This window comes from Gasterosteus aculeatus, chromosome Y (genome assembly GCF_964276395.1).
Source record: "Gasterosteus aculeatus chromosome Y, fGasAcu3.hap1.1, whole genome shotgun sequence".
In the NCBI taxonomy this organism is placed as follows: domain Eukaryota; kingdom Metazoa; phylum Chordata; class Actinopteri; order Perciformes; family Gasterosteidae; genus Gasterosteus; species Gasterosteus aculeatus.
In genome coordinates, this window is record NC_135709.1 from 15,472,627 (window position 1) to 15,490,655 (window position 18,029).

General features: G+C 44.1%; 1 protein-coding gene across 1 annotated transcript; it reads left to right on the forward strand.

Annotated features, from left to right (window-relative positions):
- Nucleotides 1-9,595: 9,595 nt before the first annotated feature.
- LOC144391254 (uncharacterized) lies at nt 9,596-13,473 on the forward strand. The gene has a single exon (XM_078097855.1). The coding sequence runs from the start codon at nt 11,945-11,947 to the stop codon at nt 13,256-13,258; it is 1,314 nt and encodes a 437-aa protein (XP_077953981.1). The 5' UTR covers nt 9,596-11,944; the 3' UTR covers nt 13,259-13,473.
- The last annotated feature ends 4,556 nt before the right edge of the window (nt 13,474-18,029 follow it).

Below are 18,029 nucleotides of genomic sequence, written 5' to 3' on the forward strand. Positions count from 1 at the left end.
GTGTTTGGGTATGTGTGTGTGTGTGTGTATGTGTGTTTGTGTGTGTGTGTGTGTGTGTGTGTGTGTGTATGTGTGTTTGTGTGTGTGTGTGTGTGTGTGTGTGTGTGTGTGTGTGTGGTGGTAATTGAGCAAACTAGTGAGCTTCTCTTCCATTCAAAGCTTGCGCATGACCTTTAGCCGCCTTGCCTGCGCACACGGGGGAAGATTGCGCAGCTGGGTGAGCACTCAATAACCATTATGGACGCGCACCTTCTACGGCGCTTTGTCTCCATTCAGGACAAGGAGATTAATATTACGTTTCATGCATCGCATTGTTTCCTTTGCGTATACTCCTGCCTTTACCCAATAGCCCAGAGGGCCTGGAGCGTAGGAAGAGAGGGTGAGGAGGGGGGGGAGGATAATTCACGCCTCTCAAAGGGTATAGACGCTTTGAAATACGACCCGGGAAAAGTCAGCGAGACAATGAGAGAGGTCAAAATTCTTGTTGCCCGATTGAGATGAATCTAAATAAAAACCCGGGGTTGTAGACTAGTTGTATCCCCAACTGTGTTTTTCATGGGGCACACAGTCAAATCAAAAAGCCCATCTCCTGCGAAATGGGGAGCCCGACGCCACATAGTGAGCACTATTGTGTGCGCCTTTGCGCCTCATTATGCCAATTATGGAAGATTTTCTATTGGAATTAAACACTGTTGAAAATGCAGCCAGGCAGAACGAGAAATAACGAGTTTAATTTCACCCGGTGCTCTCTGTGGGAGTGGGGAAGTGAGGCGGATTAAAGTTGGTATATGGTTAATATTTTCTGTTAAATTAGAAAACTTAAATACATTTTTATCTTCCAACTTTAATCCAAAAATGAAAAGGTTGCTTGTTTTCTTGCACCTAAAAGTGTGCCACAGACATTAATACACGCTCCACCTCTCCCTCTCTCTCGCGCGCGCGCCTTTTCTTTCTTTCACACACACGCACACACGCGGTCAAAGACGCACACACACGGACACACACGCACACGCGCACAACCACTGCAGCTTGCAGGTGTAAGCCACGTGCCTGTGCTTGGTGACAAAGGCTCTCGCGCTCCCATTGGTTAATGGCTCGCGTATTTGATGTGAGCGTCGTCGCTCCTACAAATGATGAATGACATTAATTACGCTCTGCTTTATAGCCTCCTACGTCACAGGGCCTCAAAAAGACAAATCAAAGGCACGAAATACCCTGCTGCTCCATTATTATACGGTTGAAAGGATGTTTCTGATGTCCTTCAGTGTCAAGCAGAGGCCAGAGCACAAAGTAGAAATAAGGTCATACCTCCTGTCCATTAAGATGGATATGCAATTTCTCTCCTCAGCCGTTTGGAATGAGCAAGGGCAAAAATATATTTGTTCATGTCTTCTTCGCTTACAATACATGTAAATGTTGTCGTAATCCAATGATGAATGGTCACTTAAATGCAGCTCATTTATGCATGCGTTTTCCTTCGCAAAGCCATGATGTATGCATGAACTATGGAAATGCCAAATGCAAACATATATAGATTACAAGAGGAAAGAGTGGGGCGGCGAGGGATCATCTGTTGCTCCACATGCAGTCATCACAGTGCCCGGTGGACTTTTTACCCATTTTGCATTAATGACCGGAGGCTAAAAAAGTTTATTGGTTTATTTCTCACGACATGAACTGTTTAAATTGCAGGCCAAGTTTACATAATAATAGTTTAACTGTCACCAATAACACACATGTTTTGGAAATTATAAAATAAATTATTGAAACTAATAAAACATCCATTTATTTTATTTATAAGTGTTGAGTGAAATCTTAAAAAGTTTTTCCTTCAGCTGTTACTAATGCTGTAATGACAGCTGTAAATGCTGGTTGACTTATAGGGGTGAATTTCTTTTTTATCATGTTCCAAAATGTATTTATAATTAATATCTCAAGGTGACTGTAAACTAAGAACACAGGCTGGGTTCAATTACAAGCAATAATTGGAATAGCTGCAGCCCGTTGATCAAAGCTCATATAGCCACACGGCCAACAAAGCAACAAGTGCATCAGTCATTCCCTACTATGCATGAAGACAACAATATCACCTGCTTCTTCTCTAAGGTTTGTAATTAATTATTCAAATCCAAACAAACAGCTTTTAGCAGATAAAACGACTCGATTCCTTCTGAGTTTACGTAGAACAAATAACGTTTTTTTTCTCTCACAGAAAATAACTAACTAATGCCAAAAGTGTGAACAACGTAGAAACCCACAGTTGCTCTGTGAAATACTACACAGCTGTGAAGAAGAGCACAGACTGAGCAGTGATGCAGACGAGAGGCACAACCTTGAGCAATGCTTACAGAGGTGTTAATGTTTAAGCAGAGTCACAGACACGTTTATACTACAGAAAATGTGCTGAGACCATCTTGGAGTAGTCAAACACACACATACAGTCGTGGAGCTGGTTCAGACAAATCTGCTGACCCCTTGGCTATTGATCCGGTAAGGTCCCTGGCAGTAGAGGCACAAGGGATCCACAAGTACTTTTCACTAATCACTCCTGATGCTCTGGTCAGTCCCCTGCAGGTAACATTGCCTCTCTGATGGCAATTTACATTTAAAGAGTCTCTCTCCTCCTCTCTTTATTTAGAGTTTTGGGAGCTGTAGATGGAATCTTCTTTGGTGAGTAAGTACTTTTAATGGCATAACAGGAACTGATCAGGGCTATTGAGAGTTTAGTAGTTTTGTGATTCAAATTCAAATGTTGTATCCCAGAGTTGGAAAATGGACTTTCATTAGGCCGAATATCGTTCAAAGATGTTCTGAAGTGCGAATCTGAGTCAGGCGCTGAGTTTCATTGCTGTGTGGAAGGAATTGATATCTGGATGAATATAAATATTATCTCTGTGGCAAATGGGCCTTTCAGGTTTCATTCAATATCACAGTGTCACCCCAATGTGCAGGAACATTAAAAGAAGGAGCCTCGCCCACAGCATTACACTCATGTTTTTCTATTATCTTTCTCTTTTCAAGCGAATGTTTGAATGCATGCAGCTCAGCGCTTTTAACAGACACCTCTGTATATGTGTGAATAGGCCCTAAACTTCAGACAACCCAGCAGAGGAGGAACCAAGCTCCGACCTGAAGGGTGGAGGGATGGAGTAACTGGGAATGTGTGGTAGGGTGGAGGTGAAGGGAGGGGGTGGGGGGTGTGATTTGCATGGGCCATTGTGCTGCCCAAGTTTGGGTGCTTTTTTTTGGGCCTGGGCTCTTTTGGCCCTTTACTTCCACTCTGGCTGGCTGTGGCGCGCTGTGAATAGTCTCCGCTCGGAGGAGACACAAAGGCGGCTTTGTGCTGCGGCCGCACCATATTCATCATGTAATGCCTGTAAGACAAATCTGATTGGACGTCTCTGTCACTTTGATGTGAGTCCAGAGTGCGAGTGGCCCTGAGATCGCTAACTTCGCTCTCTATTGCCTATTCTGCAGCATTGATATGGGGGTGGAGGCAAAGGGGAGAGAGGAGGGGTGGCTTGTGTGTGCGTGGGGAGGGAAGGGGGTTGGGGGGGTGCAGGCAGGGGGTAGTCCTCATTATCTGCAGGAGCAAATTCATAATAAATTTCCCCCGTTCTACAAAACCGGGTCGAGATGATTGACACTACTTCACACCAGGCCGAACAAAAGCCCTGATTTGAGCAGAATACCAAATGAATGGGGCGAGCGTGGACCCAATTCAAACAATTTTAATCTATCCCCGTCCTCCCTTACTTCTCCTCTCTCCCCCCTTTTCCCTTACGCTCTTTTTTCAAGTCCTCCTGCCTCTTTTGTACGGCGCATTCTCATTTTACAGGGTAATTCTTCTCCAACGGATGTGCTAATTGTGCTGGGTTAGACTGGACGCTGGTGGACTCCTGTGATACAGAGCCTATATTTGCCTAATGAATGTAACGATGGCTCATAGAGACGGCTGCATATTCTCACTTCATCTAACATGTTAATGTAATAACTAATATCTAACATCACAAACTATAATTCTAACACTAAACATGATTATACGTATTATAACTCCATGACTAGGGGTGCACTTCTGGCTTAAATCCCTAACAATTTTGAGAAGGTTCCCGTGTGGATGCAGATCATCTAGTAAACGATGGAAGGAGAAATGTAAGCGTGAATGTGGTATGAGTTCAGGAAGGATAAATGGATGGTGAACAAAATATTGAGTCCATTGGACTGTAAATTCTAAGAAAACCGTAGCCAACAATGATGATGGTATTCTTAAGTCTTAAAACCAAGTCAAGATGGAGACAATGGGAAGTATATGTGATTTAGTGTGCAACTCAGGGAGTAGTGAGAGCAGTGATGCTGATTTTAATGCTAGCTATGACTATTATTATAGACATCTTGATTGTGATTAAACAGTAGATGTGGCCTCTGTGGTTTCTCAAGGTACATTTTGCTGCCTGAGGTTCAGTTTCCCTCTCGCTTATGGCGTCCATAAAAATCCTGGCAATGCGGTGAAGTCCTGGCTGGTAAGCAGGTGACCGCCATTGGAGTTTGTGGCATTTGTGACAGGCTAAATAACCCCAAAACATGCACATTTTAATATTTGGAATGAAGTCGTTTTAACACTTTTGTCAAAAAGCAACGTAAAGATGAGGTGCAAACCAAACCACATCCCCTCCCGCTGTCCTGCTCCGTTCTCGCCCGTGTTTGTGAGGACACGAGTCGTTAATGCATCAAAGAAAGAAAAAAAACAGCAACTCCCTTTAACTGTCTTTTATAAAAACATGTTGTGTGTAGGCTTGCAGTCTGTGTGTGTGTGTGTGTGTGTTTCTTCTTTGTGTGTGTGTGTGTATGTTTCTTCTTTGTGTGTGTGTTTGTGTGTGTGTGTGTGTGTTTAAATGGCTTTACTTCATGCGCCTGTTGATCAGGTGCATTCCCTCACTCACCAATACGTTGTCCTCTAGTGTGTGTGTGTGTGTGTGTGTGTGTGTGTGTGTGTGTCCAAATTGTATGTTTGTCTGCACATCAGAGGTCCCCCCTTCAACCTTGAAAATACCTTTTCTTCAACTTGCTTAAAAAACGTCCCCCTCACACGCACACACACACACACACACACACACACACACACACACACACACACACACACACACACACACACACACACACACACACGCGCGCGCACACACGCACACACAGCCATGTCCTTGGGTCCTCGACAGGTTGCAGCCTGCCCCTGGAGAACCTGCTCACGGTGACACATCGGCTTCATCAGCCTCTGACACGCATCGCCTCCAGCATCGGATCCCGAGCTTCATTCTTCTATTGTTCAATTCAGGCAGACAGCAGGTCACTTATATATTTTTCTTATTATTTTCTTTTAGAAGTCTTTTGAATATCTCTGCATGCCACAATAAAAGGGACGTCTTTATTGCATCAAAGCAGAGTGTACACTTGGTCTTAGTCATGAATGGTTTGTTTTTTAAGCATTCTACACGGACACATGAGAGCACATGAAGGATTGGGCTTTGAAAAAAACGGTAAAGGGAGGTTCAGTGATGTTGAACCTTAGTAACGTTTTTTCTATGCCTGTTTTCACTGCCTTATGTTGGCTACATTTTACTCATAGACCTAGATATGCACATTTGGATTATACCATAATGTTTGTATGAGTCTCTGTTTAGGAATAACCTACCTAAGTACGTTAACTTTACAAGTTCTGGACTTTGGACTTTCAATCCATTAAAGAAGCATTTTAATAATTAACGTTCATCTCACTGATATAGTTCCCGGTTATCGCAAATTCACGTAGCTGACAATAGTTCTGTACTTTTCCTTCAGTAAACTGCATCTCAAACTGTCCTTATTGAAGCTTTGCTCATTCCTGGAAACCAACAGGAAGGGTGGCCTCACTGCCTTCCACCCCTAAATCACACGTTATTACGTAAAACTGATTTGCATTAAAGCAACCGAAAAAAGAAAACCTGCTCCAGGGAACAGTTTCTCTTGTTTTCAGAAAAAAAAAGTCAGAATGGACTCAAATTACACGTTGGGATGGATGTTATTTGCATCTTTCTCTTTCAGTCTCTCGCCCTCTCTCACGCACACAGACACACATACACACACACACACACACACACACACACACACACACACACACACACACACACACACACACACACACACACACACACACACACACAGACACACACACAAAAATCCATAGTTCCAGGTCCCCCCGGCACCCCACAACCTATTATCAGCAGAGGTGCCCTGGCTTACCAATGCAGAGTTCTGACCCCTCCCAAAAACAAGGTGAAGGGAGGATTAGTGAGCACCGTAAAATTTGACAGACAGGCCGGCCGGTATCAGATGGATAGAGAGTGTTTATGTCAACCAATATAAATTATTATTAAGTAAAAGCCAATAACTAAAAAGTAAAGTGAACTTACATTTTTACATTACATTGTATTTCAGTGGGAACGGTGTTGTTGGTCCCCCTTTTTCCCCAGGGCATGATAGTTTGGTGTCACTTTTGTTCTGGCAATTCTCAGGACAGATCTGAGGTGTTCATCCTTATCTGGGATCTGTGGCGTGATTTGTTGGTTTTCATCACGCTGAACGTCTGCTCAACCACCTAAGTAGAGCCAAACAACACCAGCATCCTGTTTGCAAACTTGGGCTTCGCTTAGTGAAGCATAGAATTCAGCCAAGTTAAGGGGGTTGAACTTCTCCTTTAAGACGGCGTCACATTGAAGATCAGTGAGCCAAGTCAACTTGGCTTTGAAGGCTCTCACTCTCTCGTTTGTGTACATTTTCATGCACAAACTGATCTTTCCCTTGTAGCTTCATGTTCAGCACATTCATGTGTGTTAGTACGTCCACAGCAAAAGCAAAATCACAAAACCAACTTGCGTCGCTCAGCTTTGGAAAACAATCAGCTTTCCCGATTGTTATACTGAGCGCGCAGGGCGGCGCGGTCCCGTGGGTCTGATGTGCGTTCGTTTTGCCGTATAAAACGGACCATGTCCCCGTGGGTGGGTGGAGGTGAGCAGCGCAGACAGCAGCAGCTGGACTCGCAGCCTGATGCGCTGCAGAAAGCACGGCACGTAAATACCGCTGTAACGCTTCTCCGTTCCCGACTTGAGTTAAGAAACATCGATGCTGGTATTTTGCCGTCATCGAGCTTTGGGAAACTCAAATCGGGAACGGAGAAGTGTTGCAGCGGTCGTTACTATAATTTATAATTCATAATACTCTGCGGGCCGGATCAAAACGCCGAACGGGCCGTAGTTTGCCCACCCCTGGAACTTTAGGGGCTCCTTTCAGGCCCCCATTTCATTTCATTAGCGTGTGACCTCTCCAGTTAATTATTTTGATCTGGCCAAATCTCGGCCTGCTTTTAATGATCCCGACTGACTCACCGTCCCCGTCAGAACGCACAATACTTAACACACCCATTGAGTCGCAAGGAATCGGGAGTGAAAAGGGAAAAGGGAGAGAAAGGAGAGAGATTGAAAGTGGCATTTACCAGTCACCGGCGGAGGCTGTATGGAAGGGGAACCTGGTGATGGCAGGGTGGCGTAACGCCCTCAAGACTTTTTGTCAGAATCTCCTTCGTTGATGGAGTGGCTCTCCTATTTTAGAGGGCAAAGTCGTTGCAGAGCTTTAAGCTGATTTCAGTAGGGGGGAAAAAATAGAGGGAATAAAGGGAGGGGAATCCACTGCGCCTCCTTCTTAAAAATAACAGTGACGGGAAGAAAAAGCTGCGCTTTAGAAAATCATTCTTCTAAAGTGTCATGGCACTGAGGAATTGTTCAAAAGCTACAGCGCCCCCCCTCCCCCGTCCCTCTGTTGCTGTGCTGCACCCATATTTTAATCATGCGGGTGTTTGCGGAGGGATAGCTGCTGTTTTCCCGCGGCCACACAGCTCCGTATTGAAAACAAACACAATTAAATGTAAGCAGCTTGTGCCATTTAATGCCCCGTAATCACCCGACCTAATACATTTCTCATTTTAACCAGACGTGAACGATGCATGAATGGTTTTCGTGGCGGAGCAAGTAGATGTTTGGGATATTCTGATATTCTGCCCCGCTTTCCGTTGCCTCTTCGGAGTCTGTTTTCGAGCCTTGTATTTTCTGGCAGCGCTGCTGGCTAGTTTACTCTGTCTGGCTATGCATGTAAAGAGTGTCCCCTCTTTGTTCCACCGTTGGCCCGCAGCCATGTTCCCCCCCCATCAAAACTTAAGCCACACACACACACACACACACACACACACACACACACACACACACACACACACACACACACACACACACACACACACACACACACACTCACACACACACACACACACACACACACACACACACACACACACAGTACCCCACTCACCCCTTTTTTTTCACTCTCTCTCTCAAAAAAAACCCTCTCCCCTGCGCTGCCCTCAAATTGCAAACGACATAAAAGGAGGATAGAACTGCAGAGACAAGCATCACTTTAAAAGGCAGGTGTCCGGAACTTTTCAGTGCTTGTCAGTTTGAAATGGGGAGCCTTTGAGCTCCGTGCTTTGCTGGCTGGTGGCTGAGGTAGTGTTAGGGATTTAAGCCAGAAGTGCACCCCTAGTCAGGAAATTGTAGTGCGTGTAATGATGTTTAGTGATAGAATTATAGTTTGTGTGTTATTAGATATTAGTTATTACATTAACATGTTAGATGAAGTGAATGCAATTTCAATCAAACACAATTCATAGTCATTTAAATCATATAAACACTGTACACATTTACATTCTGTCACAATGTGATGTTAAAACCTGGGGACGGATGCCAATTGCCGTTCTTTATGGATTTCTCCCAATTTTATCCCCAAAAAGGGTTTTTTGGGAGTTTTTTCTCCTGTCAGGTAATAAATGAACAACTTAATGTAAGGCAGCCGACTGAGGCAAATGTCTTGAGAATTGAACCACATGAACTGTTTTAGATCTTATGATGAAGTGTGATGAACGGTGATCATTAATGATGGGTTGTTGTAATTAAAGTGTACTAGTTATAAGATGAAGACTTAAACGATGTATGCTTTGTTAAATTCACTCATTGAGGCATAAAGCCAACTGTATCTACATTGAGTGCATTGGAATGTGAGGGACAGCTAGGACAGAGAGGTTTCAGGTTACAGCTGCAGCTTCACACCTCGACGTGAAGGGGACAATGGAGGAGGTGACCCTTTGGAGAAGAGGCCAATGACATTCAAATGCACCAAAGAAGACACACCTCAAGAGTTTTCAAAGGACCATGGCGGGGAAAAGACTGTTAGAACTTCTCCTGCAGCCGCGTTGATAAGTCACTTCAGACTTGCTCAGAGGATTCTCTATTTCGCGAAATATTCCACTGTTCGCTTAGTATTTCACTTTGTAATTGTAATCCCTATTACGTTGTTCAGTTATTAAATAACTTTTGATTTTTGAATTTAAACGAATTGACTCATTCGTGTCCTCGTTTCCGGCCGGGACGAGAACAAAGGATTGAGTCCTCCCTCGAGAGCTTCCGAAACCTTAACAGTTGGCGCCCAACGTGGGGCTCTCGTTGGGGAAAGGCGTTGCTGAGAGGTTTGACTGCAAGTACCACGGGTACAAACAAGGTAAAACAAACTTTTTCATGAATTCTGTGATAGGTAGGTTTGGGAAGATTTAGAGTGGTGCTGGCAGTCGGCCATGAGGCAAGGCCTTAGATGCTAAAGACTAAAGGCTAGTACATTAATGACTTGGGTGAATATAATAAGCTGATATTGAATAACAGTGGGGACATACTTTTGCAAAGTGAATGCGAATGGGAGCCGGCTTTTAGAAATTCCAAACACGCGCGTTTGGTGCGTTCAGGTACACACTTAGAGCGTTAGAAAAATCCAGGCGGCGAACTGGTCTGCTGAGACATAAAGACCAGCAGGATAAAATCATACAAGTAGACCCGTATGGGATTGGTTAGGGGGTTCGCATGAGGTGTGACGATGCGCATGTTGTCCACTAGGTTTCCCACAATAATTACGGCGTCTTTAGAGAAGACTCTTCTCTTCATTTCCCCTCTCTGTGCATAAAGTCCTTCACAATTAGGTATTGCAGGATTTAATAGATTGGGGGGGGGGAGCTTGCTCTACGGAATTGGCTTACGGATAAGATTAAGGAAGCTTGAAGCTTTAGAGGCCTGGAGTCCTGATGATAAGAAAGGGTTGAAGGCCCGGAGTCCTGCCTTGAATTTAGAGGCCAGGAGTCCTGCTTAAAGTTATAATCCAGCGGCGACTGGTGGAGGTTATAGTAAAGGAGAAATCCAGCGGCGACTGGTAAGATCTGCTTAACATTTTCCACCCTCTAGAAATCCTATGAATTAGGTATATAGGTTGTCTAGAAGGGGGTGGGTGGCGGATATGCGCTTTAGTGTAAATGATAGTGTATATACATCTGCATGTGGTGTGAGTGTGAGTGAGTGTTAGTACGTGGTGCGTGAGTGTTGGAGTTGCGGGGTGCATGTGCTTGATTGATGTATGGATGTTCCAAATTATGTTTTAATACGCGTATGTGATTGTTTAACAGTGTATATATATGTATAGAATCCGAACTGGAGACTGATCATCTCCGGCGTCGGGTTGTAAAACCGTAGCATATTAAGGTGTTGGTGAGTAGTCCAACCCGGACCACGTGGGCTGCCTAGCTAGCGGCTAACGGGGTCTCATTGGTAATTCCATTGGGGTAATAGCGGGGCTTGCGGGGTGCTGATAGCTTGACCACGTTGTGGGTTAGCAGTTAGCTTGAGCCCATTGTTCTTTGCTACGCCGGCACACAGCGTTTTACGATCCATGTGCTGAGGTGTGAGGCACTTCCTCTTTGGTAGTTCTGTGTTCGATCTTCAGCTATCGGCTGAACAGCGCCACATGTGGTTGGAGTAAGTGCACATCGTGAGGGGAAGCCCCTGAGTGTGCCATCTGGTGGATGTAGAGGGAATTACAAGAGGGGGGAGTTCAATTTCCTCACTTGCCGTGTTCGGACGGTGACTTTGATGCACATTTGCCTTTACTAACTAGGATAGTGTAAAGATTGATAAGATAACTTGACGGATATCTGGATTGGTGTTGACGTTTAATTGAAATAGTAAAGTGCTGTATTGTTACGTTGAATATGGTTTGTAATAGTCCTGCATTTGTTTTGGATTGAAATTGGAGATTGAGCTAATTTTGATGTGGCGCTTTTGTGGACCTGTTATGAATTGTTTGATTTCGATCCCCAATGTTTAGCTGAAACCAGATTGACTGTCATTGCATTGTCTCTGGGTTGGGGGTGGATCATTGTTTATATTGTGGTATAATCTCTGGCGACATTTGTGGGGGAGTGCTTCTGCTATACTTCCTGATTAATATTGCCGGCAGTTTGACTGTATCATCATAACTTTGAATAATTTTGTAACCTTGATTAATAATTTGGAGTAATTCATTTTTAGACATCAAGATTAACTTTATTGAAGTTTAATTTTTAGACTTTTGAATTTTGAATGAAGATTGAGTTTTGATTTGAGATATAGTTAATTCTTTCTCTTTTTCCTCTGTACAATTGTAATCATAGTCTTTGGCATTGATCATTGATTATACTAATTTTTACAGTTCCGTGATTGATTCGATTTTGAGGTTAGAGGTAATGATAAGTTGATTTAACTTAGTGGTCTAACAGGATAGTTCTAGTAATTACACGGCAGTTATTGGACTGATTTGATGTTGTAAATTGCCCTCCTTACTTTTTAGATTTGGTTATTTGTTTTTACTGTGTCGATTCCAGTTGATAGTTCAATTTGACATTTCCTCGGACAGCTGTTAGGGGTGACTTAGTTTGGGTTTTTCTTACAGTTAGTGACAGAGTACCACCTAGGACAGAAGGGACAGCTTAGCGGTTGTTTAGAGTATTCCAGGTTGCATGATGGCTGCGCTTACGACACAGGAACTGCTTGTCAGGGCCAGAGAGGAGGAAGCAGGTGGCTGTGAACATGGCCGTAAAACACCAAGTGAATACCAGGAGGCCGCAGAGGAGCTGTATATTACTTCAGGACTCCTGTCTATCAGAATACACGTGCAGAGGACCCATCCAAACAACGACAAAGAAGGAGAGGTTGCTGATGGAGGATGTCATCACAATAGGCATTGTATCCTGGTGAAGAAGGCTCCAAACCACTATGCAGACTACATTCTCCCGGTAAGAAATGAGCCACTTGCAGCCTCCCCTGTCCCACAGTGCCCACTACTGAGAAAAGCCAACGGTCAGAGCGAGTTTGTGCCCTGGAGCCATCGGGACCTGGAAGCTCTGGAGAAGGGACTGCCGCCATTGGGAGAAGGAGCTAACCCATGGATCCTGCTCTTTGAAAAATACACAATAGAAGATAAGTTGGGTCTTGGAGATATGAGAGCCTTAATAGCCCGTCTAGAGGGAACAGTCAACCTAAGAGCCTTAGAAGCAAGAGCGGGAACCACCAACCAAGAGGATGAGGCTCCATTTGATAAGGTCAGAGGAGTATTTTGGGCCACAATGCGAAACATCTGGCCTACAAAGCCAAGTATGTCCATCCTGATGGGTCTGAGTATGAAACAAGGTGAAGACATGTCTCAATATCTGAGGAGAGCAGAAACAGAATGGCATTTGTCCACAGGAGAAAGACACAACAATAACAAATCTACTGCAGTAACCTGGCGACACACTGTGCAGCAAGGCTTGCCCCAGGCTGTTCAAACAGCGTTGGAGGGAGTAGTGGGACTGGACGACATGGATGAAAGCACATGGAGAGACCATCTAACCCACTTCTACAAAATACAGAGAGCTGCGGAGACAAGAAGGCAAGAAGAACTGGGGACGATGACGCATCGACTCCTGAAGATCCAACTGGCAGCAGCAGATGCAGAAGCAACGAAAAAACAGAGAGTCAGGAAACAACTGTCGGCGAGAGATGAACAACCTCAATACCCCGTTCCTCCAGAGGCCCAATATCCAGCCCCAGCAGTCAGAGACCGTTCAATGGTTGACCAGCAACCACCACCTCAGCGCAGAGGCAGAGGACGTGGAAATAATAGGGGAAGAGGAGATGAATGCTACTTATGCGGACAGACGGGTCATTGGTCAAGAATATGTCCAACGAACATGCAGTTCAGTGCAGCTCCTCCACGGTCTTCCCGTCAAATGCTGCCCAGGCAGAACCAGAGGTTGGGCACACCCCAGCCTCCACCTCCCCATATGTGGTGACCACAGCAACAGATGCCACTTGCTTTGATGGAGACAAAGCAGACGAGCCCTAAACAACTAACTGGTGACACACCGACCCCCGCTGCTTTCCAACAGCTCAGATAAGCACCCTCAGTCTCTACGGTTTACGACTCACATTCCAGGAAGAGGAGACTAGAGATTATACACTGCTGAGAGTGTCAGCTGAAACTAGACTTAAACCCGTAGGGAAGATTGATTTTAAAAAAAGGAAATCAGTCATTGAAAATAAAAGAGATAAGGTTGTGTAAGATTTAAATGAGGAATGAAGGTGATAAAGAATTAGGAGAGTTGTTGTATATATTGTCGATTTTTTGGATTAATGTTTGTAGTTTTTCGAGTTTTCTCCTGAATTCAGAGATGGGCGGTAAATTGTTGAGTGCTGCTATTGAGTGTATAGTGCACGATACACTTGATACAGTATCTTGATGATTGAAGCAAATGTCTGATCAAAGGAACATTTATAGCACCAGTACACGAAATATGGAAATTTGTTACAGACGGTCATCCTGTAATGTTCAACAAGTAGTACACCCTTACATTTGGATACGCTAACCATGAGAGGTTGGTGATCTATCAGTAATGAATGAATGGATTGGATCAAACTAAGCATGAGCTGAGTTTGTGTTTGCAGGTAACAGACACGTCTCCCACCCTCTGCTTTGCTTTTGGGCTGAAGAGCAATAAAAGTGGAGATTAACACTGGAGGGGGGTCTGGAACAGATGGGTCTGATGCTAAGTTGATTTATTATCTCCTGGTACTATTTGGGATCAAGGGACTCACAATCTTCATTGTTGTTTTATGACCCTGAAGGGTTTGGAGAACCTTTTGTTGATATCACCGGGGTTTGAGGTTCACATTCTGATACATTGATTGAAGTTTTAGAGACTGATACTGCAAATGCTCGACCACTTGTGAAAGTGGTCAGTAAGGTCAGCAAATTGACTGTAATGATGGAGGCCTTCAGTGAGGCCGTCGAATGGTTTATTTTAATGGGGAAGTAAGCAAAGATGGGAAAAACAGGTTGAAGAGCTATGCAGTAATGCATAGGTTTTCAAAGGTCATCATGACAGAGCAAACAGGCTGAAGGTAAAAGGAGAAGAAATTGACTGTGAGGGTGAGAATGTGGGGTAACATTTTTGTGTATACTTGGAATGAGCAGATTGCTTCGAGGTTAGAATGAACAAAGAGAACTGGGTTGGTCATTAGTTGATGAAGACATGGAACAGTCATACACCATGAGGGTGAGACCTACAAGCAAAAACTCAAAGGGATCATTGAACGGGGACACGAAGGCAATATTGGTGTTAATTTTTCATGAGTTGACTATGGGGGTCAATAATCAGTTATGTCGAAGATTTAAATTTTTATAATAAATGGCTCCTCAAATCGGTTGGAAACAAGGCCATTTGAGAAAGGCAATTTTCCAAAACAATGTGTAAATACTCTAGGAGCAAATAAAGATATGCAGAGGCATTCTTTACGTCAACGCATCACATTTTTCATTCAGCTGAGGCTCTAATCCAAAGCGACTCGCAGGAAGTGAATTTGAACAAGAGGGAACAGAACCAAAACAGCAAGAACAAAGAAGAGATTTCTCCTTCTAAGAAAGCAACATTTGTGAGTGTCATCCAGGTGCTAATTCTTCAGTTGTAGTAGTAGGTAGGTATGTGTGTTTATTTTGTTCATTAGGGAACTCCTTCCAACATTTGTGAACATCAGGAGTCAGGACAAATGATGACTTTGTTGGGAGTTTAGCTCCCAGTAAAAGAAACAACAGGCAGATGCTGAGATGGGAGTGAATTAGGGACGAGGATAGATTTCAAAGGGGATGCAGAGGTTGAAAGGGGATGGCGACTCATGGTCGAGGAGGGAGTGAGCAGACCTCCCTAAACCAACGACTGATAAGAGGAGGAATCCTGGGGAAGTGTCGGAGCCATAAAATCCATCCACAGGTTGTATTTCAGCTCAGAGTCACCCAACAGGTTTAAGAATCACACACGGTTGGTATGGGGGGAATTATTTCACTATGATAAATTTACTGACACATTTTTCCTCGAATACATGTGCATGGCAATTGTTAACTATGTTTTGCTTTTCAGTAGGAACAGGCGACTCCAATGCGAGACGGTCCAGATCGGCAACGACACCCAGTAGAAACGGCGTTGAGGGGGTTTTACGACGTTGTTGGATAAGCCAGGAGGTGGCCGGGGGTGATTAGCATCACCAAAGGCTATGTGAAGGGATGCTTTTACACCTACCTCAACATGAGGGACTGGGGGAGAACAGAATATAACTAGAGTATCTGCCGATTTGGGAACATTATTGCATGCAGAGAAAAACACAATCATAAGATTCCAACCAACAGAGATGTGTAGATGACATAGATTTAAGGTGTTAAGAAGAACATACAGTCGTTCTATCAATGAAACAACTCACAAATTGATTAGAATGTTTTTAGGAAAACACTAGATGTTAGAGTTTAGCTACTCAAGTGGCATTTTTGGGATAACAGCAGACGATGGCCAACGCAGGGATATCCAACCTGAACTTTTCTTCCTGGAACGAATGTGTAATGACATTGCTCTTCTCATTCACAGGCACAAGGATTGATGAGACACACAGATGATACAATTATTCCACATTAAAAGAAAACGCTAAAACTGGGAAATAAGTGGGTAAAATGTTGAGTTCCAGTTATGTTTAAATATGCACACACTAGATGGTAGAACTTGTTTGCTTGAAGAGTTTGGTAAACCAGAAAGAGCAACATGAATTGGGAGAGCACACACACACGCACACACTCACACGCACATCTAGACATACCTACACACACACACACACACATAGCTGCACCACTTGTGGTTCTCTATTCAACAGCCGATTGGGGAATCTTGTCCTAATGGGACCTCCGGTTAGCAGAGCAGTCTGCTCACAGGAACTGTGGTGATCCGAGGTCCAAGGAGGGAGCGTGAAGCTTAATCACACGTCTAGGATGACAGCTACGTGTCATCTGACCAAACCGCTGACAACAACAGATGTTCCAACAGAGGAACATCAAGGAGGAGAAGTATAGGCACACACATACAACGAAGGAATCCACAAACACTGAGCTAATGTGACACACCATTTCCAGATTAGAGAAGGAACGTGAACTGCTGGGACACTTGATAAACACATATGATAAAATGTTCAGGATGCAAACATACGCCAACGATATTACAGTAACAGAACTTGAGGATTTTGAATTCAGAGCGGCTATTCGGTTGCAATGACCAATCATTACCAAGATAAAACTAAGTAGCATTAGACACATTCACGGGGAACATTTGGACAGAAGGAGGAGAGAGAAGTCCACCATTTCATAGAATTGTGCCTATTCAGATAACTACAGCATTGTCTCGGTTGAAAGGCATATATCATAGTAAGAATTGAAAGTAAGAATTGTTTTTAGGAGGCTAGAAGTTCTTGTATGTGTTGTTTCTATTTCACTCCAAACAGAGCTGAGATCATTATTCAATGCAGGTGGATCCACACGACAACAAGTGGAGAGATGGTGTCCATTTATGGAGGGAGAGTAAAATATGAAGGGCAGGGTCTCAACAATAGACCCACTGGTTATGTTCTCCTCCTCAACATGTGTTTTCAGCTTGAAGCATCACTGTGGCACCGCCACATATAGAGCGGCTATTCTGTTTGATGATGTTATCCCTCCAGAAACAAACAGGGATGGGAGCATCACTTGAAAGACACATCCAGAGCTGCCCCTGGGGGGGGGGGGTGAATATATGTCCTATAGTGTTTTTTCCTTTAGTTTCAGATACCTTGTCCCTATATAATGTGTTGAACTTTAAGCGACGGAGACCAGATTCACTAAGAGATCCAGGGGGACATCTTCAGGAGGGTTACCAACAGCAGCCATGTGGGAGAAAGATTGAATAAGGAATTATGTGTTACAAACTACACTGATTCCTCAGGGGAAACTCACGGTTTACCAATGACACTGATGCGGTTAACAGTAGACACAGTTACTGGTAGTTAAGATCACATCACCAGGAATAAACACCACCAGAGAAAGCCTTAAGAAGAAAGACAGATCTACATTAGTCTGAAGGTCACATAAATAAGCGAAAAGGATGCTAAGAAGGTGCCAAGGAGGGTGCCAGATGATGTTGAATTCCAGAATCAGATCACAGCTGGGTGTGGATTAAGGCCCATAAGCGCAAGTGGAGTGATCCAAGGTGGACCGGTCCTTGGGAGGTAGTATTGGCAACGTCACACTCGGTGAAGGTGAAAGGTAAAGCGGGAGCCACTTGGCATCATCTCACACATTGTGCACCTGCTAAGGCACCAAGCCAGACCCTTGCGGAGACCCGATTAAATACCAGGCAAGTTAAATCAGAGCCAAAAGACACAGGAGGGAACAAAGCAGCAGAAAATGTCTCGCCCACAGCGTAAGTATCAGTTGGTAGTAGGGAGTTCAAGTTCAGCTCGGGGAAGTGCAGCTGTTCACACAGGTGACGATGACATGACGTCTGTAAGTGATCTATCCCATCCCAGTCGACAAGATGTTTCCTTACCACCTAACATCCAAGCAGCAATTGCTCTCACGTTGACATTCAAGGAAAATATAACTGCATCTGTTCAATTTGATTATTGTGATATTGCAGCCTGCGGAGTCCGAGACCTCAGGTTTTGGAGGTCGGACCAATACTTGTGTTCCACCACCAACCGATGTGGACCAGGAGTCAG